The 27,924-nt window shown below is 48.3% G+C and overlaps 1 protein-coding gene and 1 long non-coding RNA gene across 7 annotated transcripts in view; one reads left to right on the forward strand and one right to left on the reverse strand.

Annotated features, from left to right (window-relative positions):
- Window positions 1-27,924, forward strand: part of ME3 (malic enzyme 3) — a 180,206-nt gene that overhangs the window by 133,241 nt on the left and 19,041 nt on the right. For all 4 annotated transcript variants that reach the window (XM_057750048.1, XM_057750051.1, XM_057750049.1 and 1 more), the window contains 2 exons: window positions 1,514-1,617; window positions 24,615-24,724. In XM_057750048.1, the coding sequence (XP_057606031.1) occupies window positions 1,514-1,617; window positions 24,615-24,724 (214 nt within the window). The remainder of the gene's footprint in view (window positions 1-1,513; window positions 1,618-24,614; window positions 24,725-27,924) is intronic.
- Window positions 1,122-27,555, reverse strand: LOC130861298 (uncharacterized). Of its 3 annotated transcripts, none has more exons than XR_009055563.1 (4): window positions 27,309-27,555; window positions 25,982-26,055; window positions 4,028-4,113; window positions 1,122-2,578 (listed from the first exon to the last, which is right to left on the reverse strand). It is a non-coding gene; the product is annotated as an uncharacterized LOC130861298 (long non-coding RNA). The 3 variants fall into 3 exon arrangements; XR_009055562.1 differs by adding an exon at window positions 5,513-5,614 and having other exon boundaries at window positions 1,122-4,113; XR_009055561.1 differs by having other exon boundaries at window positions 1,122-4,113.

Below are 27,924 nucleotides of genomic sequence, written 5' to 3' on the forward strand. Positions count from 1 at the left end.
GTGATCGCCCTGTGCAGCTCGTATTTTATCCCCGTTTGACAGATGAGAAGAAGGCTCTGAGAGGTCACGTAATCAGCCTGAGGTCACACAGCTCGTCAGTGGTAGAGGTGAGACTTGACTCTAGGCCCCTTGAGGGCAGGACCCATGACATCCTTGCCTCTGAATCCTGCAGGAGCAGTTCAGATGGAGATGAAGATAACACAAAACCTTGACCCCAAGGAGCTCATATTTGAGCCGGGTGGGGAGGGACACAAAACTAGATAATTTCCAAATACCCTAGAACATGAAATTACTTCCTGTTTCTTAAACGCACCAGGTCACCAGCCTTCTGGTGACCTCCTTCTACTCCAGCCCCCAACCTTTCTTTGCGCTGATTTCTAAGCCTGGAGGGTCCAGCCCATCTGGCAAAATCTGTCTGTCTTTTAATGCCTGACCGTTTCTTCCATGTCACCGTCCCCACCTACCCCCAGTGGGAACTGCTCCCCTCCTTCTCTGTGCTGCCGCGTGCCACACTTCGTGCCGAAGGAATGTCTCCCTTCTCTGTAGTAGAGTTTGCTTCCTCATCAGCCACCTGTATTAGGCTGTGAGCACCGTAGAGGCAGTGACTGTCTCTTAGCTACAAATCTCCGGACAGGCATGATGGCGGCAGGCGTAGCGTCAGTAAATGTGTCGCACACGAATGAGCCCGCTGATTCTGCGTAGGGGTGTGTATGAGGGGTACAGAAGGGGCGGGAGTGGTCACCAGACCAGTACAGACACAGAGGATGACCAAACAGCATGTGAAAGCTGTGACAGAATTACTGCAGGAGATGGAGTGGAGGGGTCACCTAACACAGGCTGGCCTTAAGGTGGGCATCTTTCTTGAATGGAAACTTTGGTTGTATCAGTCTATCCTTGTATGCCCAGGGCCTGGCACAGTGCCAGGCACATGGTAGGTATTCAGTAAGCTTTCATGGAAGGACGGGAGGGAGGGAACGTTTTCTAGTTTGAGTCCAGATCAGTGACTTTGGACGAGACCCAATACCTCAATCCAGATGTTGTCTGTGGCGATTCTCAACGCAGGCAATTCTGTCCCCCAGGGAGACATTTGGCAAAGTCTACAGACATGTTTTATTGTCACAACTGGGGGTGCTACTGATTTCAAGTGGGAAGAGCCCAGAGACACTGCTACATATTCTATCAATACAATGTGCGGTCAGCCTTCACATCAAAGAATTGTCCAGGCCAAAATGTCCATAGTATCACTGTCGAGAAACCCTGAAATGAACCCAGAGCTGCAGCCAGAGGTTGGAAGACTGAATCAGAGAGTCTTGCTTGTGCAAAGTATCCTTGGTTCCTAGCGTGGACCCCTAGGGGTCCACCCTCCATCCGTGGCTTAGCTTCCAGACCCTTTCGGAGACAGCACCTAGGGAGCGGGGGGTAGGGCTGGGGGGCAGCTCCTCCCTCCTCCCCGTCCCCCTCCCCCCGCCTGTTAACCCCAGACACTTGATGAGACGGATGCTCTCTGTTGCAGGAGCTGCTCAGGGACCCTCTGTACATCGGCCTGAAGCACCGGCGCGTGCGCGGGCAGGGGTACGACGACCTTCTGGACGAGTTCATGCAGGCCGTGACGGACAAGTGAGTGGGTCAGCCTGTCCCTTGTGAAAGAGGACTGTGAACAGATAGTATGACTAAGTCAACATGGGTTTTGGCAGGGATGCATGCTTTTCCGGGTGGTCCAAAAATTCCAGCTTGACCCCGTGTACTCGGAAATCTCAAAGCCAAATGGGCTTGTTCTCTGGGAGAATCTTTGGGAGCAGAGAAGGGGGGGTGGGGGGGGTGGCTGCAGGTCTGTGATCTGGAGGTCGTTACGTATCTGATGTCCCGGGAGAAAAACCCCCTTGGCCGCGCTGTTCTGGGTTCCTGGCAGGAATAGGGATGTTGTTAGTAGTGGGGGAGCGACGTGTGCCCTTCTGACGGAATGGCCTGGGAAGAGAGCTCGCCTCGTTAGTCGTCATTTTCCAGCTCCGAGGACCAGGCAGCATTAATGAGCTGCCACGCGGGCCACGCGGGCTGGGCCTGGGGGAGTCATGGGGAGTCATGTCTGCACGGGGGTGCACCACACTGGCAGCTCCTGCCCTCCTGGCCTGCCCCAACTCTCTGCCGCCGTTGCCACCCACTGCCCCTGCTGAGGCTGGCATGCTGCTGAGGCTGGCATGCTGCTGGGATGGCATGCTGGCTGTTCTCCAAAGAGCCCCCACCCTCCCAGCTGAGTCAGTCAAGGTAGTCTCAGCAGCTCAGCAGGCCCCTGCAGACCTAGCAGGTCCCCTTCTCACTTGAAAACCTCCAGCCTTTCTTACTGTCCCAAGAGTGCCCAGGTAGGCAGAGCTGGTCTGGACGTCCTTGGCAAAGAACTTCCTTGTCTGAGTTCAGCCACTCGGACCAGAGCGGTGGGCTAGAGAGAGATGCTCCGGCCTCTGCAGCCCAGGAAGCCTCATCTGGGTGGGCCTTGGAGGCGGCTGAACCAACCCCACACTTCCAGGTCATTGACCTTGGACAGGTTACTAAACTTTCAAGTCTCCTTGCCTGGATTCCTTATCTGGGGATAAGAAGAAAGCATTTTATTGTTGTTGTGGTTTTTGCTTTTATTTTTTAAGATAAGGGAAAGAAATATTGAAGTTATATGCAGTGCGGATGATCCTATAGAAAAGATGAAGTTGGTAATGGAGTGGGGGGGGTGTGGGGGAGACGTGCCGAGTAAGCAAGGGGATGAGAGTCTAGTGCACACCGGGGAGCTTCGTCTGAGGTGGGAGCACAGAGCCCATCCTCACAGAGAGAAGGCCGAGGTGGGCAGATGTTGTGGGAGCATGTGGGAGCCCCCTTGGATGACAAGGTCGTCCGCTGAGAGTGAGGATGGGGACAGAGGATGGAAACAGAGGTGGCAGCACCTGGAATGTCCAGACTAGGGAACTAGAGGATAGCTGCTGGGAAGCTCCCTGGTCCCCCTTGAGGTTACTGGTCATGAATGTAACTTAGGTCAGCTAACCCTTTTCTGTGCTTTTCTCTAACCAGTTTCCACTGTCTGGATGCAGGGCAGGAAGAGACAGAGAGTAGAATTTAATCAGGGTTGGAATTTTGCCAGGCATGAGAGGAAGATGGAGAAAAGGGAATTGAGTGTCTTCAAGGGTTGATTATAATGAAGCATCATGAGATCTAGGCCAGGTAAGAAGGGACAGATGAGGACCCAGTAGAGAGGAGGGTGAAGGGCAGTGGTATGAACAGTGGACAGAAGGTCCTGATGAGGCCTGAGAATTATTTTTTTTTTCTGAGAATTATTGAATTGGGTACCAGATGGAATAAGCTGGAAATAAAAGACATAATCAGAAAGTCAGGGGTTCGAAGATGAGATGGTGAAGGAAGTGCTGCTATTAAGACATGATGACCAAAGCAGCCAAATCAAGGGTCAGCTACGGGAACAGAGGTACATCATCTAGAACAAGAGAGGCGACTGTCCCACTTAATTCTCCCCCTTTTAGATCATCCTGAGTGTGACATTCTGTTCCAGACGCGATACTTCGAGGATTGTCAGTTACCTACAGTGCCTTTGGAGAACAGTAACCATGGCAGTGACGGGAGCCAAAGGCTCAGCCTAATGGGGAGAGGGCACAGGGACTGCTCTGCCCATATCGGGGGTGCAGTCTTCCCTCCAGAAATCTGAAAGCTTTTCTTCTAGAGGAGGGACTACACTTGTGTGTGTATACCCACCTGGAGAAGAACCAATTGGTAGAAAAAAGTTTTCAGCTCAAAATAAATCCAAGCTATCCCACAGTGCACGGGACTCCCTGTGAGAACAAGCTGAAGCTCAGGTTGTGTGGCTTCTAGGTGGTGCTGTCATAGGAGGAAATGTAAGCATCCATTGCGCTTTAAGATGCCTCCCTAACCCAGTGTTCTATTCAGACCTCTTAAGATCCCTGCATGGCTGGCAGGATAGGTTTTATTATTCCTATTTTGTAGAAGAGGAAGCTGAGGCTCTGAGAAGCCAAGGCACCTGTCCCAGGTCACACAGCATCTGGCAGGACTGCAAGTTGACTCTGCGTCTGCTGACTCCAAGGCCAGACTGCTTTCTACAATTACCTGTGGGTGACAAGAGAAGGGAATGAATTTGGCTTTGAGAGCCATTTTTTTGCTTCCTGTTTCCAGGGCTCATTGCTTGTCTGGTGAGTCAGTAGTCATTCTGTGATTCCCCAGAGAGAAGCCTTGCTATTCATGTGAGAAGGTTAAATAAACTAGGAAGTAAGAGGCCCTTCAAATTATCATTAAATCAGTTCACAGTCTCACAGACACACTCACACAGTCCAGGGTGAACCGTTGGACAGGTATGCGTCAGCCAAGAGGAATGTGTCCTTAAGTGGAAAAGATGAGGGGTTGACACTTGGTTGTTTTAACTTTCTAATAAGCTAAAGCAGATGTTTCTGTGGATACTGTAGTTGGGGAGTGAGTGGGTCTCCCAGGCACCCTTGGGAATATAATAGCCCCATGATGGAATGCCCGGCCTGGGAAGCAGGTGAGTCAGCAACCCTGAGGCCAAACATGATGTGTTTTAAGAAAGAACCTTGGGAAACGTTGACTCCTGCCTTCAACATCCTGTCTCTTTCCAAATGTCCTGCAAATAAAAGTGCCACCTTCTTGCCCCTACCCGCTAATTGGGTGTATCTTAAGATTTTTTTGGTGTGAGAAAAAGAGTCACTGTAGCTCAGTTACTACCCTGGAGTTTGGCCATTGGGGAGGACCCACCAAGGCAAAGGGAGTCTCCACGTGCACCCGTGAACCGCAGCAGTAACTGTGTGTGTCTAGATCAAAGGTAAGACACAGCCTGATGTTCCCATGGCAAAGACCAGTCATTCCATGCTTTCTGCTCTTGCGCTGCCATGCAGTGGGACCTGGAGCACTGCAACTAAGTGACAAGTTTTCCCTGATGGTTTCCTCTTATAGTTTTCATTTCTGTTACTTGCAGCAGAATGGTTCATTTCAAGTTTGCTCCTTGGAGCCCCAGCTGTGTCTGATGCTTGGCCTGGGCTGGACAGAAGTTTGACGTCAGCAAACTTTAGGCAGGCCAGGAGAGGACGCCACCGCCTTTCTCTAGCTCCCCAAGCCCTAAGGGTAAAGACTGCTAAGCTCCTGAGATGAGTGATAAATAAGAAGGGAGATAATAGTTTTTTTAAAAGCTGACTTTTAAAAAAGGCATTTGCATTTTAGCTCCAGGAAAATTCCTTTTTGAGTATCTCCATCTTTCTCTCTGGTTTCTCTATCTCTCTCTCCCTCACTCTCTCTCTCTCTCACACACATACACACACACACACACACACACACACACACACACACACACACACACACGCCACCCTACACCAGATACTTCAGGTTCATGCCCCAGTGGAACTGGCATAGTACAACTTTCATCACATTCTGCTGGTTAAAGCAAATCACAGATCCACATCAGATGCCAAGAGAGAAAATAACACAGGGGTCCAAATACCAGGAGGCATGGATCATTGGGGAACCACCAAGGTAACAGACCACCCCATCCAGCCTGGGAGGAACAAGGAATCAGGCAGCCAGCATTGCAGGAGGATGTGCTCTGGAAATGCAAAAAGGGTAGAGAAAAGAATAACATCATTACACATGGAAACAAGGAGATGCATCATATACAATTGATAGTCAATTATTGAGTACCTACTGGTATGTAAGACGCTGTGTCAAACGTAGGTGGTAATAAATACACAGAGAAATAAACAGTCCAGCTCTCAAGGAGCTGTTTATTCAGAGACATTTTTATCTACATACTGGAATTCAGACCTGACCTCTAAGTTTTCTTAGCCTCCAAGTCTCTTTAAGAAGAATTCTAGGAAGGAAATATACAGTTGGGAGTTATCAGTTCAGAGGTGGTAGGTAAGGTTAAGGGCATGATGGGGCTCACCCAGGGAAAGAGAGCAGAGAGAGAAGAGAGAATGGCTCACCACCCTGTTTGGAACTGTGCCCTGTGAATAACCGCAAGTTAACGTACTCAACAAAATTTAGGGCTAGACTAGGATATTGCTGGTAGAAATGTCAAGGGGGGTAACAGGTTTCCATCCTTGTAGCAGCTCTGATCCCTAGGATTCTTAGGCTTCTCTCAGTGCAACAGGAAACGACGATTGATTAGCAGTGCCTGCCCTGAACAGGGGCGGGAGGCGTGGCAGCATGTCTGCCATGTTTTAGCCACCCTGGATCTGTGAGGAGCCTCTGGCCTCAGTATCTGCAACTCCATGAGCCCCCACACTTGCTGGTCCTTCTGCAACTCCTACAGTCAGTAGCAGCTCAGAGGCCAAAGGAACCTGAAGGCTCAAGATTTCTCATCTCTAGGTGTTCAGGATATTTCAAGAGCTACACCAAGCCTGTCTGTTGGGTCCATATGAATCTTCTTCTGAGTTACAAAAACATGCAGGAATATGCCCCTATGGTACACGCCTCCCCCATGCCCACTCCAACCTGCTCTGGAGCAAAGCAGTGGATCAGATAAACGTAGGCATATGAATACTGACCTCTGGTTCCCAAACCTGGCTTGGTACTGGACTCATCTGGCATCCAAGAATATAGACTCCAGCCTCCTATGCCATAGCAGGCCTGGGCTGAGGCCTGAGCATCTGTGTTTTCAAAGCTTTCTGGATGCTTCTCTTAGAGCTGTACAAAGGTTGAGATCTGAGAAGCTCAGGTGGACTGCACTCCCAGTAGCGGCATCTTTTGAGCAGCCCCAGCTCCCCCTACTTTCAGAGTCAGACTAGAGCCTGAGGCAAGGGTTAGGGGCCAATACACAGAGGCTTTCCACACGTCTTCCCACCAGAGACCTGCATGAAGAAAGGCCCAGCACGTTCTCTGGGCTCACCCTGCCAGGCAGTCCATCTCGACAACACACCTGCCACTCTAACAGCTTCCTTCCGGTCTGAAAGCCTCCCAAGCCGGTCTGTGCCTGCTGCTTCTGCTGGAATCCCCTTAGCCCTGGAGGAACTCGAGCTGCTTTCAGGCCTGACATGATTGCATTTCCACATATGGGGAAAGCACACACATATCTGGGCACCCCAGCCCAGAAGACTCGTCATGGGGAGGAATCAGGCCTGCCTTTCCCCACCAACTAGTGCAAACTCATGCCTGATTCCCTGGCCTCAAGCCTTGACTCTGTGACGGCTGATGAGCTTGGGAGACAGAGATGGCCAATGCATTGGTAAGGTAAAGATAGTCGTGACTGCCTCATTCAGGGGATTTCTTACAGAAAGCTTCCCGTGGAAATACAGAAAGACACATCACCCTCCCAACAAATATGTCAATTTTTGTGTGTGTGTGAATTTGACTTTTCAAACTTGTCTGGTGGAAAAATACATTTTTCTGGCAAAGAGATAGGAGCAGCAGGTGCTGCTGAGACCTGAGCTTTATTTCACCACTAAGGTAAGAAAACTCATTCTAGAAGCTCTGAGAAAGCTAAGAGCAGCACAAACAAACAATGTGTCTAGTCATGCTTTCACAGGGCTTTTGAGTAAGGACTACATACCCAGCACTCTACTAAGCCCTGTAATGAGATTCAAAAGAAATAAAAGACATGTGCTGCGTCCTCATGAATCTTACAGACCTTCCAAAAAGACAACAATTTGAACAGAAACTCATTAGAGAAGAGTTCAGTACTCAACTATTCAGTGTTGACCTTCAGTTCAATAGAAATTCAGAGAAAGGAGCAATCGGGGATGACTGGGAAGAGGTGGAAAGTAAACAGATTGAGGGCCACACGTGAGTAAGCAACAGGAGAAAGCGTGCGTTCCATATAGATGATGCATTGTGAGAAGAGCAAGAGCACAGCAAAGGCAAGGAGTATGCAGAAGACTCTGGAACTGGCCCCAGCAGAGATGAATGTTTATTGGTTCAAAATAAAGTTAAGTGGGAATAGAGCAGGCTGTAGACAGGCCTTGAGACCCAGGCGGAAGGTTGTAATTATTAGAGCTCAGAAGTGGAAAGGGCTGCAGGTATCTAATCCAGTGGTTTTAAACCAAGCTTGAGGTGCTAGAAGTGAATGTTTCCTGTCAACCATACGAGATTGGAACCACTTGAAGAGAAATGTCATTGTTGTTAATTGCTTTCTTTATCAGGGTTCTGCTCAAGATTTCATTAATTAAAAAATTCTTCTGCTAAAAGCATTTGAAAACTATCAATCCACAAAAAACCTTATTTGGGACTTGATTCAGAGAGCAATAGGGAGCCATGGTAGGTTCCTGAGCAACCGAAATGTTGAAAGTGACAGGATGTGGGAGGAAATTAGAACAGAAGCCATAACAAAGCCCCAACTCAAATTCTGCCCTCCCCAGGAAGTCTGCCCTGACCAGCCTGGCGGGAAACTCTTTCCCTGGTTGTACTCATAGCATAACTTATTGGTCATATAATCCATTTACTGATTAATCATGCACTGCATAGTGACATCTTTTCTATAATGGTCTAGAGCTTTCCTTTAAAGCTTTTTTGGTGTTTAACTTTTCACTGTCAGAGAAAACTTTAGGCAAAGATGTGCCTGGACTATTGTAGAGGGGTTCAAGTATCAGCCTGGCCTGAACTAGATGGACTTTGAAGAATATTCATTCCTCATGTCTTATAACTCTGTAACATCTCTACCAGACTGGTAGTTCCTGAGAGGCAGGGAGCATGGTTCTACTCATGGTGGACCCACTGTAAATGGTGAGGGTGGGAGCTGGATGGTTGGTTGGTTGAGTTGGTTGGTTGAGGAATTTAAAGTCTTCACCAGGCTAGCTATCAGTTAGAATGGATTGAAGGTTAGGAATTCGACGGCATCTGAGGAAGCTCAGAGAAAGGAATGTTGGGACCCATTCTAGCTTGTCTGTCCTCTGAAAAAAACATCAGTTTCCCAGTCTCAGACTGACATGGCTAATTGTTGACGAGTCCAGCTCCTACATGTTCCCATCAGAATAGGAGCCGGATGCTGCAAAAGGACAGACTCTCATCCTGTGAGGACTCTGTTTTGGGTCACAGAAAGGGCTGGAAGGCTGTAGCAAAATGCAAACCAGCACCCAACTCTCTAGGACCTATTCGTTTCCATTGTGACCAAGCAGACTGAATAATTGAGAGGCCAAAATGTCATGGAGGAAGTTCACAAACTGGGGAGATGGATTCAGTGACACCAGCTGGCTATTTCCATTTCATTTTTCCCCAAGAGGCGGATTGTATCACCTGGTATCAGAGTAGGGACAAAATCATGCCCAGACCTGAAAGTTTCATATTATAGCAGAGGAGAGGGAAGAATAGAAGGGTTTTTTCCCCCAATTTTCTTCAGTGGATCAATAATAATAACTGTTTTTTACTTAATTGTCTGCTATGCACAGTCTCTAATATAAGCACTTCATACAATATTAATTCGTTTAATTCTCACAGCAACCCTCTGGGGGTGGGTACTGTTATTAGGTTCATTTTAAGGAATGAGGAAACTGAAGCTTATGAAGTGTAACCCCGCTAAGAAAGAGAACCCTATTAAAACCCCACCCACTAACAATGGTTGTTAAAAGCACAAACTCTGGAGCCACACCGCCTGAGTTTGAAGCTCTCACCTGCCACTTATTAACAAGCTACTTAATTTATCTGTGCCTCAGTGTCCTCATTTCCAAGACGCATGTTTAATATTTAACTCATAGAACGCTTCTGCCGAATAGATGAGACAATCCATGTGAAATACCTAACATTATACCTGGGTAACAATAAACGTGAATGTTTGCTATTATTAGTAATAATAATAACTTAAGCAATTTCCAGAGCCACTGTCCTTTAGGCAGTACTTTAGTGCTTCCCCCATTCATGCATTCAGTTAAATGCATTAGCCATTAATATGTCCATCTTTTCCTTCCATAGTCCCCCACTCATCCATCCCCGCCATTCCAACAATGCCTTCATTCTCTTCTCCAATTCTTCTTCCCTGGTGCTAATCTGAAGAAATAAATAGAACAGTTCTGGAAGCACTGGGTGTGATCCCGCTCCATTTCCAGATCCCTGGTGTGTACAGTTAGTAAATGTTTGGTCCTTGCCCTCTACACCTATTCAGTTAAATTCTGCCACCACCCTCCCCCAAGTAGAGAGGCATTTTGTGTGTCTGTGTATACATGTGGGGGCAAGATCTCATGTTTTCTGTAGTTACCTCAGCTGAGTGTTATTTGGGCCTTACAGACCCACCATTCTGAGAGCATTGGTTCCCATGTGTAACCAAACATCTTTTCGTGGGACACAATTATTAATACAGAAGTGCGAATCAGAAACTTGTCCGAGGATAGAAAATTAGTGAATTGCCCTGTCAACCCACTGATACTTTTTCAGAGGCTACACATGTAGAACCTTTTGTACTTTGCTCTTGGAGCTGGAAGGAAGCCTTTGATAACTTCACCTCCTTCCTCCCTCTCCCCTGCTCCCTCAGCTCCACCACACCAGCCTTCCTGCTGTTCCTTCAACATGTCATCTTTGTTGGAGCTGCAGAGCCTTCATGCTTGCTGTTTTCCAGCCTTGAACCTCCTTCCATTTTCATGGCTATTTTCTTCTCATCAGCTAAGCCTGGAAATAGGTCCACACCCAGGCAGGGTCAAGTATTGAGGCGTATACGAAGCAGAACATTGGAGCTGAGAATCCTGCAGAAAACTGGGAGTTTTGAATGGTTGGACCTTCCATGAAGAAGAAACAGGCTCTGCTTGCCAACCTAGGGAAATTACAAGGAACTGGGGTTGGGGTGGGATGGGGAGGGGAGGAATGTCTCTTGGAAGAAACCAAACACTGAGTCTCACCACATGTGGACTTAGAGTCCACAATTATAATATACACATGATGCAGAAGTTCCCAAGTTAAGAAATGAGTATAAAAATGTCCCCTACCAGTGATACGGCTGGAGCACCTGGCGGAGGGAAAACTAAACCTTCTCTGTAAGGACACTCCCACAACCCGTGCCATGTGGAACTCCTTGAAGGGAAAAACAATTCCCCAATGAATATAAATTCATGATTCACAGTAACCCACACAGAAACCATCCGCAATGCGGGAAAGTCAGAAACTAATAGAAGAATTAGAACCCCAAGGAAAAGGAATATTCTGAGAGAGGCTATAAAGCGGTTATACTTAGATGTGTTAAAGAGATTTTTTTTTACAGGAATAAAGTAATAAGGAAAGTACCCAACAGTTCATAAAAAAAAAATTGCAGGCAGATTTTAAAAAGAAACAGATAAAACTTCTGAAAATGAAACCAGAGCATTGGAAATTCAGCAGAGCGCAGCGATGTTAGCTCAAGACAGCATTAGAAAGCCAGATCCTTAAAAATCACTGCCTGCGGGCATTTCAGACACCCTCCGTTCCTACTGCTGATGCTCCAAAGAGAACTGAGACACCAGGTGTCTTAATCAGGAAAGGTTTTTCTGAGCTGCTAGTGATGAAAAGGAGCATTTCTCTTGAGGGAAAGAAAGGATGTATAAGACTACAGCCCCCAAATCCAAACCTCATAATTCTTTTTTTTAAATTTATTTATTTATTTATTTATTTTATTGGCTGTGTTGGGTCTTCGTTGCTGTACACGGGCTTTCTCTAGTTGCAGCAAGCGGGGGCCACTCTTCATTGTGGTGGCCTCTCTTGTTGCAGAGCACGGGCTCTAGGCACATGGGCTTCAGTAGTTGCAGCCCATGGGCTCCGTAGTTGTGGCTCACGGGCTCTAGAGCGCAGGCTCAATAGTTGTGGCGCACGGGCTTAGTTGCTCCACAGCACGTGGGATCTTCCTGGGGCAGGGATCGAACCTGTGTCCCCTGCATTGGCAAGCGGATTCTTACCCACTGCGCCACCGAGGAAGTCCTCAAGCCTCATAATTCTATGCCAGAGAGAATGTAGCAATTCCAGGCAACCCCATGTTATATTTACTCTCATTTCCTCTTCGTCTCTCTTTCTCCCTGTCTCACCCATTCACACACGCATATTATGCAGTCTCTTCTTATTCTACTGCATTCATTTTACCAGGCTCAAGCACGTTGTTCTTTAATGCACTTGAGCCTAATGAAATGGGGAAAAACCCTGAAAGCAAATGATTCTGTCAAGATAAGTTGTGCAAAGAAAAAATATCTGGATGTATATATACCATGCCGTTAACAGTGATTACAGTTAAGGCATGAGACAGCCGGGATTTTTGCTTTCCAAGTCAGTCATTTCTATAATGTTTGATTGTGTGCAGGGATTTCTTTTGTAATTAGGAAAAAAATGGACTTCTAAAAATAATGGTAGGCAGCAGTTCTTTCCCAGAGACAGATCCTTGCATTTTTTTTTTAACCCACTAAAGAAACAAAGAAACAAGCAAGCATCCCAGCCTTCACCCTCTGGTGAATTGAGTGCTGGTCTAACCTTGGCTCCTACGGACAATAAAATAATTCACGTCCATCAACTCATGTAATACTCACAATAATCCTATTAAGTAGATACAGTTATTGTCCTGTCTCACTAAAATATAAGTTCCAGGGAGAGATCTTTGTCTCTTCCGTTCACTGCTGTATCTCAAGCGCTCAGAACAATGCCTTGTTCAGCATGGATTCTCAATAAACATTCATTGAATGAATGAACAATTTACAGATGAAACTGAAGGACAGAGAGGTTGGGGATCTTGTCCAGGATCACACCTTTAGCAATGGTGGAGCCAAGCTATGAACCCAGGTGATTTAACTCCAGAACCCACTTTCTAACTTGGATACTCTCTCTTTTCTTCTTCATGAAAGAAAAGACAATCCAACATACTCCAGACACCTTCTTGATGCAACAGACAAGGAGAACAATTGGGAGGAAGGTCTTATGGAAACTATTCTACTTTGCATACTTGTGTCTCCTCTCTCCAGCTTGTTCTAGAGCAGGGTTAGTGACCCACCCGTCCTCACCTTTAGGGAGGCTATGGAGGGACCAGCCATCAGCTCCCATTTTCAAAACTCTCTAGCCTCTCTCAGCGAGGGACACATCCTCTTTATTTTTTATTTTTGTTGAAATATAATTGACAAACAACATTGTGTAAGTTTAAGGTGTACAGCATGTCAATTCGACACATTAATATATTGCAATATGATTACCACCACGGCATTAGCAAACACATCTATCACCTCACATAGTTATCATTTCCCTTTTTTTTGTTGTGGTGGTGGTGGTGGTGGGAAAATTCCCCAGCATCTGAGTCAGTTGGGTGGTGCTTCTTTGTTCTTCCTTCTTAACTACTTAAGTTAGTGGTCCAGTTGCCCCCCCCATTCACCAGAGCTGGGCGCCCCCTGCAGGTCTCGCCACAAACTGCAAACCCAGCCGGTGCTGTCAAGCCCCAGGGCAAAAGCTGAGGCTCTTTGGCTCCAAGCTTCTCCTGGTGGTTTTAAACAATACAAGCAAAGGAAAGCACCTAAGTTTATGGCATCCAGACTACAAAGCAAGTTTCAAGATTTTGTTTTAATTTTTAAAGAGTGTAAAGAGCGTAACTGGTGGCTCTAAATCCCGATTGTAATGTTTCCAGGGAGCGTTTAGGCGCTGAGTCCCTCTCAGCAGAGACGGTCACTGCTCAGTATTTTCACATACACTGAATTTTAGGAATGCCTTTTGGAGTTCAACCTGTGTCTGACTCTATTTTGCCACCTGGCCTGCTCTAGAACTGTAATCACGCAATCTCAGAATACCTGAGCAAGAAACAACCTGCTCTTTGATCCCACTCCATCACTTTATAGGTGGGGAAACTGAGACCCAGAAAGAAAATTCTTTCCCCACAGTCAGATAATGACAAAAGTGGTGGGAAATTAAGGGGAACTTATCCAGTTGTTTACTCTCATTCACATAATTCATGAAATCTCTCCCAAGTTTCCATCAGGCCTGTGTGTATCATGTGCTTTCTCTGTGTCTCAGAGTGTGGCCAATGCAAAGAAAAGACCTGTCCTAGAGTTCAGTTCTCCCTGAGATTGTAATATGGACACATAATCAGAAAATAGTTCAAGGCAGCATTCAATTATAGACTTTGCTCTCAAGAAGCTTATAATGGACTGGGGAAAATAACAATATGCTTAAATAATTACTGTTGAGTTTGTGTAGATCTAACATCTGCTTAGTTAATGGCCCTGCCTGCAGTGTCACTCAAGGCTGATGGGGGAATACGGTGGTCAAAGGCCTGGGACATTTAGTTGGAGTCAAGTCATGGCCTTCTTCCCAGGAAAGAGCTAGCAACTCACTTTTACAGAGAACCTACTCTATGCTGGGTGCTTTACTTTTAATTATCAGAGCAACCCTTAGGGATAAATAAACTGAGGCTCAGAAAGGTGAAGTAACTTGTCCAAAATCACCCAGCTAGAAAGGGAAGAGTCTGGGCTCAGCCCAAACCCATCTGACTCCAAAATCAGAGGTGTTTTACTACAGCCTCTGCTGCCCGCTCTCCCAGGCTGGCTGGAACGCCCTTCCCTGCCTGCAGCCTCACTTGCGTTAACTTTATTCCTCAGGGTAAAAGAAAGGGACTGAACTCTTGTGATACAAAGATACTTTGCAGCAGTGGCCTCTAGAAGAGGAGAGCGGGGCTCCCGGGGACCAGGATGTCACATGGGCTGTGTGTGTGACTGGGCATCCCTGCAGGGGTACTGGGCTCTGGCAGGCATTCATTCACGCCTCCGTTTGTTCACCAGCACTGGCTGAGCCGGACAAGCACAGAGCCCTGGGCATACGGCAGCAGGTTTTTTTGGTCTGCCAACTTGGGTGTCTGAAGTGGATTTGTCCAGAGCAGGGGGGCAGGAAAGGGGGTCAGTTAAAGCTCCTTCTTCAGCTGTCGTGCCCCACATGGTGAGTGAGACACCTCCTCTGACCTCAAGGACCCTGACTAGTGCCCGCTTTGCTCTAGCCTATTCCCTAACCTGGCTTAGTCTTTCCTTTCTTCCCCTCCCTGACTTTGACTCACTTTGGTGCCGAAAGTCCACACACACAGACTGCGGTTTCCAGCTTTATGGTCTTCCGCTCAATGCTGTCGTCATTCAAGGTGGAAGGTAGACAGTTTCTCGAGAGTGGGGCAGTTTAGATGCTCAGGAAGTCCAGGATACAGTCGTGTGATGGACTGTGTGGTACGAATACTGCAGGAGTACAGCTGAACAGAGAGATCGGAATAGGCCGAACTGATCAGAGACCATCAGTCGCCAACGTACGGTCTGTGGGCAAATCAGAGCTGGCATAAATGCCAACGCGCCAGGTCAGCCAGTGGGTTGATGGCTGGGAAAAGTGCCTGCGCTTTAAGAGCAGAAGGTTGGGAGTGAGCTGCTGTGCCCTAGAGGAAAGACTCACTCCTGGCCTCTGACCTTTGAGAGGTCGAGAGGTCAGCCGATCAGCCACCATCCTCTTCCCAGCACTGGGATTTCTGGCGCCCTTTGCGTGTTTGCCCAGGAACTCAGACAAACAGGGAAATTGAGGAGGAAATCCAAACTGTTCCTGGAGTGTTTTCTGTCTGGCCTGGGATTGCCGTCAGAGCAGTGATCAAGGAATGGCTACATTATTCTGGTACTTTTGCTTAGAAGTTGCTGCTTCCTGTGACTGTCTTGTTATACGGTGGGAGTTTTCCCCCATTAGGCCAGAATGGCAGCCACAGGAGCCCACCAGTCTGGCTGTCAGACCCCGGCACACCAGGGGAATCCCCCATTGTGGGACCTGGGAAAGCAAGAGCCTCAGAGGTCCACACCCCACCTCCACTGCAGCTGGAATCCCTTCCACAACTTGAATGCCAAGTGAAGCTCTGGGGACCCTGGAATCACTTCTAGTGGCAGCCTCTTTTCATCCAGTGTTTGAAATCTCTGCTCTATAGGGCACTGAAATCTCTGACCTTCTGACTTCCACCTGTTGGCTCTGCTTTTTCCCTTAAGGCCATGGAAGACAAGTCTACCTCAATTCCCTGTCCACAGAACGGTCCTCGAGGATACTCGTCATGCCTCGTTCCACTGGGAGATCTCTTTTTCAGGCACAGTATTCCCGCTCTCTCCAATCCATGGTTTCCAGTTTCCTCACCTAGGGAATAGTTTCCCCATTTTCCTCGTGAATCCCTCCCACCCCACCCTCCCTGCAGAATGAGTCACTCCCTGTACATGTCTGTGGTGTGAGGGCTTCGTCGCTGTGCCAGTAGGCTGTGACATTCCCAGAAGGAGGAACGGCGTCTTCTTCTCATTCTAACTGGACTCTGGCTCCTGCCTCCTCCCTTCACCCTGGGACCTCAATCCCCCATCATTACTGCTTCCATCTCCCATCCTCACTGGCTCCTCTACCTTGTGTGCACATCTCCCATCAAAAACGAATCCATCCTTCAGTCCCACATCCACCACCAGCTGTCACCCCTCCCCTGTTTCATAGCCAAGCCTCTTCTGTAACCCTCTGCAGAATGGTTCCCTCCCCACCACGCCACCAAAAGCGCGCTGGCAAAGTCCGCAAATGATCTTCTGAGCTTCAAACCACTGCCCCCCACCCCCTCAACACTTCCAGATCCTTGTTTCCTTTGACATCTCAGCAACATCTGAGCCTCTGACCGCAGCCCATCATGCGGCTCCTGTGGCAGCTGCTCCGCGGGCCCGCTTTCCACCTCGCCGCTCCTCCTGCTCACTGTCCTTCTCTGAACTCTCTTCCTCTGCCCCTCGTGGCTCCGTGGACACAGGTGTGCCCTAGAGTCTCTCCTTGGCCTTGCTCCCTGCTCCGTGCACATGCTGTGCCTGAGGGCCTCACCCAACCCCACGGCCTGAGCCACACACGACGCCCTGAACTCCCTGTTCCTCTCCGCTGAGCCTCACGTCGCGTGTGTTCTTTGTGAACGTGTCCACCTGGACATCCTAGCACCTCCGACTCAGCACGGGCCAAGCCTGTGTCGTGAGGTGAGTTTGCCTGCCTCTCCCTGTCCCCTGCCTCCCTGAGCAGTGGACACCATCACCCCCAGCCTGAGCTCCTCCTCCTCCTTCAGCGTCCACATCCTGCTCGTGATCAAATCCTGCCCTAAAGAACCATCGCCTCCGTGGACTCAGTGCCTACGATGTGCCAGGCTTTTTATTATCTCATTTAATTCTCACAATAGGACTGCAAGAGAGGTACTACCATCCCATTCTATAATCAGCAGAGACGGAAATTTGGATTAAATAACTTGCCTAGGGTCACACGTTTAGTAAGTGAGAGCGGCAGAGCCGCTCAGTCTCAAAGCTCCCTCCACTCCCCACCCGTCTGCCTTCACATCTGTCACCCTGCCCTCCTCTCCCTCGTGGTCCCCGTTGCCTCGCCCCAGGACTTCACAATCCCTTGCTGAGGCTACGTGCCTGCAGGGTGTCCTCCCAGCTGTCCGCCCCATCATCCACTCTGCTGCAGAATGAACATCAGGCCACTTTCCCGCCTGAAGCCCCTCCGCGGGTCCCCACTGCCCCCCAGACTGTGTAGGCTCTTTACACAGGCATGTAAAGGTGTGGCCCCTGGAATCCACCCAGCCTCGGCTCTCCCCACACCTCCCCTTCTTCAGCCCTCTCCCAGCTCTGGTTATTTTCCCGCAGCTCCAGGAAGGCCCCCCATTGTCACTTCACATGGGTGTGCTGTTCCCTCTGCCTGAGATGCCCTTCTCCCTCCCCACCCCCTCACCTGCACAGTCCGCACCGCGCCTCTGCGTCTCCTGCTCTGTAAGCTCTCACGGGCCCCGCTTTGAGGCCTCCCACATACCTAGCACATACCTTCCTTATTACCTTTGTCACACTATGCTGCAACCGCTTTTTTTATTTTCTTGTGTCCCCATCAGACTTGAAATTCTTGAACTTGCCTTTGTAATGTAGCAGGGAAGACAGTCCCTTGTTCACAGGGAACACTTAGAAGCGTTTGCTGAATTGAATATTTATATCATACCTGGGAGAGTTCCTGGCACAAAGGGGATACCTGCCCAATACATTTCTTTAATAATTAAAACAGAAATGTCAATAAATAATTGTGATGCAATGTGACATATGCTAACAGAGATACATCTGGAGTAGCAAGGCAGCTCAGAGAAGAGAAGAATTACTATTACCCTGGATAAGGAAATCGGTGGGTCAGGGAAGCCTTCCTAGAAGATGTGACATTTCAGCAGGGCCTTACCATTTAAGGAGGAGTTGGCCAGGGTAAAAGGAGGCCCTTTAGGCATCTGAGCAGAGACATGGAGCAGTACAGGGGCCCACAGTGGTTGGAAAGCAGCAAGATATGCCCAGGGTGTTGGAAGACATGAGCAGGGGGTGAACATTAAGACTGAGGCCGAAGTGAATGCCATCTAAGGAGTCTGAACACAACCCCAAAGGCAGTGGGAGCCTTGTAAGGGTTTTCAGAAAAGAAATGGTCTGCACAGATTTATGTTTAGAAAGATATAGTGGATGGATTGGGGGAAAGAAAATTAAGCTGGAGGAGGTCCGATCCCTTAGTATAGGATCCTGGCCAGAAGTAACAATTGCAGGAATCCCAGGGAGAGATGGCCTTGCCCTGAATTCACCCAGCCCCTGCAAAGTTCTTTCTGCAGAGAGCTCTGTCTGTCAAATGTGCTCTATCATATAAATGGAGAGGGTGGAACACAGAAGGCTGAGGTCTCTAGTCAAATAAGTTTAGAAAATGCTGAGTTAAACAAGTTTTTTTAGTGCAGGACTTTTCAGAGTCTTTCATATACATTGTATATGTTATATGAACATTCAGAGTTTCCAAAATGGATTAAGCCATGGAACCTCTTTCTGAGAGCATCTCAAGGGACTAGAATTTAAAGGAATATGTAAAATAGAAAGACCTAGAGCTTTCGTGATTCCGTCAGCTCTAATTCCTGGAAGGAAAAAACAAACAAAAAAAATAGCTTTCCACTGAATGTAACTGATGTCCTCACCGCATACTCTTGTGTGTGTTTTGTTGGGGGCACAGAGTGGGCTCCCATGGAAATATGAGTGGTAGGTTTTAGTCACTCTGTTTGGGGACGGGCTGAGCATATTTACCTGCTCTTCCCAGGTCCCCTGTGTTTGTTCAGGCCTGAAAGAGGTCAGACCCAGGTGTTTGAAAGAATGGCAGGTCCTGACCTATGGAACAAAGAAACCGGGTCTGCAGCCCCTGGAATGTTCTGCTCTCACCGCATGTCTCACGCAGCCTTTGGTCAGCTTGCTGGGGGAAAGGGCAGAACAGCCACCTCAGAACCTCCTCCCCCTGGGGAGGCTGCATCCCAGGTGGCAGGTACCCAGCTCGGTGGGTCATGGCTTGGTCTCGCCACATTGTCACACACAGCTTCCTAGGGCTCCCAGGCACAAGTCGCCATTCTCAGGCTTCCTCTTGCCTGAGGGATGGAGGGAAAAACACTTTTAACATCCATCCATCAGCCTTGTGTCTGTAAGTGAGCCCTGGCCTTAGAATGCCTTCCCTAGCAGCGCCAAGGCCATTTCCCATCGGCGTCCCCAGGGTGGAGGAGTCTGGGCAGCTCTGTGTGTGGCTTGGGGAGGTGCCTCTTTCTCCATTGCAGGAATTCTCCACTGAGAAGCATCAGATGTTCTCAGCCCCTGCCAGGGGTTCAGGGTGAAGAGTTCAAAAGTGCAGAAGGGGCCAGACAAGCAGGGGCCTCCCCCGTGAGGGGCAGCTCCTGGCAGGATGGAAGGTCAGCGATGCGTGGCCGGCACTAAAATCAGTAAACTGCCCAGGGCCCTGAGTAGGGGGCTGAGCGGGGCCCCTCTGCAGGGACTGCTGCTCCAGCTGTACGACTAGGACAGTGGCTGCCTGGGCCCTGCTCGCTCAGCTGGTCTGCTGTGGGTCAGCTCACAAAGGACTCGAAAATACTGACGTCCCTGTCATATGTTGCTCTTACCAGGAATGGTCAGACCTCCCTACTTTAGACTTATACCTATCTGAGTGAAGCTCCTAGTGTACCTATTCCAACCCTACATTAAGTAGCTCCTGCATCTCTCCCAAGGCTCTCAGAGCAGGAACTGAGACCCAGAGAGAAAGGGGACCCACCCAAGACTTGGAGCCTGTGTCAGAGACAGAGAGAGATACGACCTTCCCGTCCCCCAGTTGAGTGTTTTCTTCACCACATGGCACTGTCTTTCTCATTGGAGAAAGAAACCCAACTTTAACATCTACTTCATTTTATCTTGTATAAAATCATACTGCTGTTAACACTAAGTTCTGGAGTCAGATAGAGCCGGATTCAGATTCCAGCTCCACCACTTTCCAACTGCAGGAGAATAAATAACCCCTGGGCGATGAGCTGAACGTCCTGTGGCTCAGGATTCCTTCTCTGAAATGGCACCTACTTCATAAGGTCATGGGACGGTTAGTGGAGATAATGCGTGTAAAGAACTCAGCCTGATGCCCAGCGCCTTTAATAACCGTTAGCTGTTTTTGTTACTGTTGTCGTAGGTAGAAGTATTTTCACGAGTATGTAAGGCAAATATACTTAACATTTAAATTGGTGTTATGGTGAAAGTCCTGTATCCTATATTTGGATCTATATGGATGAAATGAGAAATGGTTTTTTTTTTGTAACCTAAGCTTTTAAATTTTTCATTTTCAAATTTTTTTTGTTCTTAATTGGCTTTTAATTAGTTTAACAAGTTGGCAGGTAAACTCACACTAAATTTCCACCAACTCCTTCATGTACCCGGCTCTTCTTAAAACATTTACTAAACAACTATAGTATTGGCTTATCATAGGTGCTCAGTAGATGCTTTTGGATGGATGGATGGATGGACAGGCAAATGGTTGGGCAGACAGGTGGATGGATGGATGATACTAATAGAACAATTGAAGTAAACACTCTCAGTTCAGATTGGATAGTTAGTGATGTGGTTTCATGAAAAGCCATAAGGGAGAGGCTGAGGGACTGGGAGAAAAATGGCGAAGGACCCAAAGGTCTCACTGCAGACGAAGAACAGGTGTAGTGGAAGTGAGGGAGGTGGAAGGAGAACCCATGGTCAGAGGCTGAACTGGGCAGTGTGAAATTTTAGAGTAGGAGTAGCTTCTGGTGATGAAAGGTCCAGGGAGCAGCCGTGGGGAGGGTGGCCAAGCTGGGTAGGGGTCCCGAACGTCCTTAAATCCAAGGAGGGCAAGGAACTCTGAGTCTAGGTTATTGGATGGGAGATTCTCATAGCCTTTTATCTAATTACATGTTAGGATTAAGGTGACCTGAATGAATGAGATTTTACTCTATGTCTCATCAAATTGCTCCCTGGAAATGTTCTCTTATAAAAACTGAATTTGACATGAAAGAGTAATAGTGCACTGGACAAAGGAAATTATTTATAATTCTTGCCTTATTTTTTATCTAAGAGTGGTGTTGCTTAAAGGTCAAATGTGTGTGTGTGTGTGTGTGTGTGTGTGAAAGAGACAGACGGGAAAAAAGGAGAACGTGCATCACATTGCTTTGTTATCTGACCTTTTCAGCATTGTAGCTCCAGGCCAGTGGGGGAGCAACACTGGGCGTCTTGTGAGGTTGCTATATATGAAAATGTCACCAGCAACCAAAGACATTCTGTTCCCCCCTCCCCATCCAAATATTTGAAATTCACACCCTGAACAAAAATTCACAGTAAATTTTGGTTTGGCAAACATAGCATTATAATTATGCACTGAAGTTTTTTTTTTAAAACCATTTCTATTCATTGTACAAGAAGAGGGCTGGATGGTGGCTCAGGAGACCCAGCGAGCTCCCCACCCCGACGCCCATCGGCACTTGCTCTGTGACTGCGAATAAGAATTGTGGCCAGGAAGACACATGTTTAGCACTTTATAATTTTAAAATCATGCCCAGGTTTTCATCCTCACAGCAGCCCCAAAGTTGGCCAGGCAGATATTGCGTCCGTGGACAGATGGAAGACTGAGGCAGAACAGAGAAGTGAAGTGACAGGTGTAAGACCACTCAGTTGCAGTGGCAGAGCCCGGTCAGGCCCACGAGCCTCCTGACTTGAGCCCAAAACCCTGAGCAGTGCTCTGTGGCAAGTCACCGCGCCTCCATTTCGGCCCCTGTAACGTGAACCTGTCTCCAGATCCCCCCATCAGCACCTCCAGCTCACTAAGATTCCGGAGGGGCCACGACAGGAGCCAATGTCTACCTGCCCACTGGTATTTCTACCGTACTTTTTTTACTTTCTCCCTGTTCTGGTTGTGCGCTTCCTTTTACATCAAGCCTCTAGTTTCTGAGAATTACTGAGCTATGTTTGTAATGCAGATGTTCTTAGGGAGTACGTAAAATATCATTTTAAGAAAAGAAATAGATATTTAAAATTTAATACCAACTACGGGAAAAGGATCTGTTGTGTAAAACATAGGTTACCTTTGGATTCAGTGTTCATCTTTGGTTTTATAAAGTAACTTGTATGTTCAGTATTTTCTACATAATATGGTAAAATGTAGAGCAGTTGCAATGCATCAATAAAATGGGTAAATTTTCTGGAAAAAAAAAAAAAGGATAAGCCATGCACAAAATTCTGAGGTTGGAAAAAAATGTGTTCTGGGCCAATTCAGGGCGACTCACCCCCTCACAGCCACCAGCCTCACCAGACAGATGACCTGACAGCACAGGAAGCCCACCATGTGTGTGCCCCAGCCACGTTTTCCAACAGGGTCGTACATCTTTCTTGCCACAGCTGGTCCCAAGCTGGTCCCAGGCCTCCAGTTCACATGACTGGGAATGGCAGGCACTTCTCCCTACCACACATGCCCAGACACTCTGTGCTGATGAATCAGGGCATTTTAATCAATGAACATAACCGCAGATACTGTCAATCACAAATGAAATCTTTTTTCTGCCCATGGATTAAGTAATTTTTAATAATTCACATTACACTTGCTTCCGGAAAGACTCCAGTAAGAGACACAATACAACCAAAAAAAGCAGCATCAAAGAGCCAGAATGGAGTCGGGGAGGGTGTGTGCAGACAGCCTCGGCTGAGGGAGCCCACCGTGACAGGGCAGAAGACAGCTCTCAGCTTCCTGACACACAGTGGTAACAGGAAACGTAGGTTACCAATGCAGTCATTTTTTTCTAGGAAACACAAACGTTTTCCTGACCTTGAAATCTAGGAGGCAATTCTAGTGTAGATTTTAAATAAGGCAACTCAAGCAGCTTCATGGGCCTTGTCTTTACCCACCAAGGTGGTGTGTCTGAGTTTTCCAGACTGTCAGAATCAGAACGATCTGAGGTGCTCACTGAAAACGCAGATGCCTGTACAGCATGGTGACCAGTTAATAATTAATACCGTATCATGTACTCGAAGTTTGCCAAGACAGTAGATTTTAAATGTCCTCACCACGTAAAAAAGAATAGTAACCATGTGAGGGCATGGGTGTGTTCATTCGCTTGATATTGTGGTAACCATTGCAAGTGTATATGTAGATCAACACGTCGTGTCATATCCTGTAAATACATACAATTTTTATTTGTCCATTATACCTCAGTAAAGACAGAGGGAAAAAATAGAGCGTCCTGAGCCCCACCCCCAAAATCACTGAGGGGGACTCTCTGAGGGAGAGGCCTGGGGATCTGCCCGCCCACGGATCCTTCTCTACCTGCACACGGAGAACCCCTCACCAAGGCGTTGGTAGATGACAGTGGCTTCCTGCCGTGGCCTTTCCCAGCCTCCCCTGCATCTTATCAGGGAGCAATGCCTGAACCCAGAAGCGTGTCTGGTGGAGGGACTCCAGGCTGCAGGATCCACCGAGGGAGATACTTGGAGGCCGCAGAGGCTCCCCAGGCCTGAGTGGCAGAGACACCAGGCTCTCTGCATGCACTTGGGTTTCAAGTAAGCTTTCTGCTGGGATTTCAGACAGCCACAGCCACAGAGAGGCAGGGCCCCATCTCAGCCCTTCCAGCCGCCCCAGGGTCTGCCATCCAGAGCCCATGGGAGCCACCAGCCCACATCAGAGACAATGATATGGGCTTGGCTGACCACCAGGCTTCAGACCCCTACTCTCTGCCTTCACCACCCTCGTCCATAATGGGGCAGGCAATTTGCAACAACATGGGTGCAGCTAGAGATGATCATCCTGAGTGAAATAGGTCAGAAAGAGAAAGACAAATGTCATATGATATCACTTATATGTGGAATCTAAAATATGGCACAAATGAACCTATCTACAAAACAGAAACAGATTCACGGGCATAGAGAACAGACTTGTGGTTGCCAAGGGTGGGGGTGGAGGAGGGATGGACTGGGAGTTTGGGGTTAGTAGATGCAAACTATTACATTTACAATGGATAAACAACAATGTCCTACTGTACAGCACAGGGAAAGGTATCCAATATCCTGGGATAAACCTTAATGGAAAAGAATATAAAAAAAGAATGTATGTATGTGTATAACTGAGTCAATCTGCTGGATAGCAGAAGTTAACATTGTAAATCAAGTACACTTCAATTAAAAATCAATCAATCAATCTCAATGGGGCAGGCAGAGTCGGGAGTCCAGGAGCCAGCCAGGTGGCACAAACCCTGGTGAGGTGAATGAGCCGTGGTCCCCCCCCGGCCTGCACCTCCCCACTCCCCCATGCAGGCTGGGATCTGCCAGGGATCAGCTCGGGGAGGCAATCATGTGCCCTTTGCTCTCCCCCACCCCCCACAGGTTTGGAATAAATTGCCTCATCCAGTTTGAAGACTTTGCCAATGCCAATGCCTTCCGCCTTCTCAACAAATACCGCAACAAGTACTGCATGTTCAACGATGACATCCAAGGTAGGTTTCCACCCCGCCTGACAAAGCCGCTGAGGACAATGCCTTCTCGCAAGGCTCACCTGGGTGCCAAGGTGGGGAGAAGGCTACCTCATGGCTGGTTTGCTGCCAGCAACTGTTAAAGAAAGAGCAGTAAATCCAGATTCGACTCCCACTTGGCTAATTCTTAGCTCTGTGACCTTGGACATGTCCCATACTTTGCTAAGCCTGTTTCCTCATCTATAAAATGGAGATCATTACTGCTTGAGAGGAAGATACGAATTATGTGATTAGATATATGAAAGACATTTTAAACAACGCTGTGATTTACGAGCTGGTTGAACATGGGCAGATCACATCTCTGAGCCACAGTTTCATCATCTATCTATTGGGGATGATAATAATTGCCTTGGAAAATTATTGTGAAAATTTAAAGAGCTAATATATGGAAAGTACCACACATAGGACTCATCAGACCAAAGCATCAGTCACCATAAAGATGGCCTTCCCCAGCCACAAGAACTCACTCTTGGATTTTCTAAACACGGGGCATATCATTGTCAGGGAATCAGGATAAGGCCTTCTCTTAATCTGGCTGGAATGAGTGCTTCTCACAATGATAACCGGGCCCCAGAACACTCTAAAAGTTAACGGGAAGCATCTTCTAGTTCAGGGTCAACTTGGCTCCCTGTTCTGTGGACCAGAAATATCTGAAAGCACTTGCTTCTTGCTGTGGAGATGCCAACATGTGACTGGCGTAGGATGGGGTGGTTCCTCTGGGATTATCTCGCCTGATCCAGGAGTTCTCAGTAAAGAGTATCGCCAGCTATCCCTAGTCTTTTATAAAGCCCAGTGGGAATCTTGATGGCATGTAGGTTATTATTTAACAATTGAAGTTTGGCAAGCAAGATCTTTTCAAATCAAGGAACCATGTCTGGTAAAAAGAACAAGTTGGTAGGGGACAGGTATTGGTCCCTGGGAGTTAAAGACTGGCCAACATTTTGCAGATGAGGACCAAAGAGGTCACAACTTTTCATCAAGTAAGATAGACCTAGGAAGATTCAAGCCCAGGTTAAAAATAGCTAAGATTTAGAGCTGTAATACTTGTTACACATCAGGCATGGTTGTAAGCACTTTACATGTTAATCCTACCAGATTTTTTACCAACCCCGTCTTATAAATGAAGTAACAGAAGCACTGAGAGAGTAACTAATTTACATAGCCAGGAAGTATAGAGTTGTAATTTGAATCCAGGCAAATTCCAAATTCATAATTACTCACCATACTCTTCCTAGATTTTGTACTCATATCACACAACCAAGTGCCTCTTCCTTTCCTATGGTCCACATTGAGAGCTAAAGAAATGGGATAAATGATTTTTTGGTACTGGTCATAAATGTTCAAGAGGCAGGTTAGCATAATTAGTTAAGATCAAAATATATAACTACAATTCCTGAAGAGTAGGTGTCCAGAGAGGGGAGACCCAGAAAGGGAAAGCTGGGGCATGGTGACCGACCCCCCCCGCACCTGAGCCTGTCACCATTCCCTCCCCCTGGCCTGGGACAGGCAGGGACTATGCTAGCCCAGCCTCCCCCGGACAAGCGGGGCGCTCTGCCGACATGGCAGCGCAGTCCGGGAGCATCGGTCACCTTGCTGCCAGCCCGGCAGGCAGGGGTGCGCTGGCAGCCCTGGAGGAAACATCTGCCAGCTGGCCTCTGACCGGCTCCCCTGTCATCCACTCACCCACGGATCAGCAGCAGGACAGACATCCCCCTGAGCCCATGGGCTACCAAGGCCAGCGGGTGGAAGTGGAAAACAAGTCCACACGGTGGCACACCTGGTGGCGCACAGACTCCAGATGTGCAGACACACACACAGCCTCGTGTGTGTGTCCACACAGACACACACGGGGACACATCCAGGCCTGCAGTCCCTCTGCCCCTGCACCGCTGCCAGACGCGTCTCTGAGATGACGCTATGGCTGTCACCCCCTCTAGGTGAGACAGTTCACACTCCCTCACTGGACATACAAGGCTTCGGGGATCTGTCTACTTGTGCCCCACCTCCCCCTACTAATCTCCCTCCGTCCCCTGACCCACCCTTACTTGTACTCCTGTGACCTCCCTCTGGGTCAGTTCCCTCTGCATGTGAAAGCTCTGCTCCTCAGCTTGGGACCCCCTTTCCCCATCATCTTTGGCTCAGCAACTCCTACTCACCCTTCAAGGCTCAGCACAAGGTTCTCCTGTCCCAGGAAAGGGACAGCCTGATTTGGGTGCACACCAGGTGCCCGCACAGCCTCCTGTGCTCCTCTCTATCAACTTTCTTACCACGCTGTTACCCCAGATGCCTGCACTGAGCTGTCTGTCTCCCCAGGAGACAATAAGCTCCCAGAGGCAGGAACCATGTCTTTCCTCTTCTCACTTCCCAGCCCCAGCACAGGGCCTGGCACATCATAGATGCTGCATTACTGTTTGAAGAATGAATGAACGAAGTCTACCTGCACAAACTGAGATTCTCATAAGCAACCACATGTTCACGTGGGTGTGTCTACACTGGACACCTGCACCCGCAGCCTCTCTCTAGTCCAGGTCTTCATACACATACTCACCCAGAAATGCACCTCTCGTGTGCTCACACGCAGACATACATACATCTTCACGTGTGTACACCCTCATGTATACACACACAAAACTTTTTAAATTAAATCAATTCGTTAGCTTTTATGTCCTGCTGATACCCCGTTGCAGTAGTTCATTTCACTCCCAGGCAAAGCCAGATGGAATGGTTTTCTGGGTCCCACAGCAAATGGAGGAGGAATTTCCCATTCTTCTCTAGGAAATGAGAGACTAAAGTCATTAAACTAAAATGCATGAGGAGAGCTGGCACATGGCACTAGAACGGCAGGAGCCCTGTCATATCAGGTCTCTGATCAGGCAACCTGACCATTAGGCGTGGCCACGTAATTAAGAACACCGCCCAGCTCTTCCTTCAAGAAAGGACTTGTTGCCCCAGCTGGCGGCAGGGCTGGTGGCAGCATCAGGCAGAGCCGCAGCTGCAGAGGCCGTCTCACCCACGGCCCTGCCCTGCCAGGGCGGCGTCGCCAGGTGACGAGGCTGCAGAGGCCGTCTCACCCACGGTCCTGCCCTGCCAGGGCGGCGTCGCCAGGTGACGAGGCTGCAGAGGCCGTCTCACCCACGGTCCTGCCCTGCCAGGGCGGCGTTGCC

Source organism: Hippopotamus amphibius, chromosome 9 (assembly GCF_030028045.1).
Source record: "Hippopotamus amphibius kiboko isolate mHipAmp2 chromosome 9, mHipAmp2.hap2, whole genome shotgun sequence".
In the NCBI taxonomy this organism is placed as follows: Eukaryota; Metazoa; Chordata; class Mammalia; order Artiodactyla; family Hippopotamidae; genus Hippopotamus; species Hippopotamus amphibius.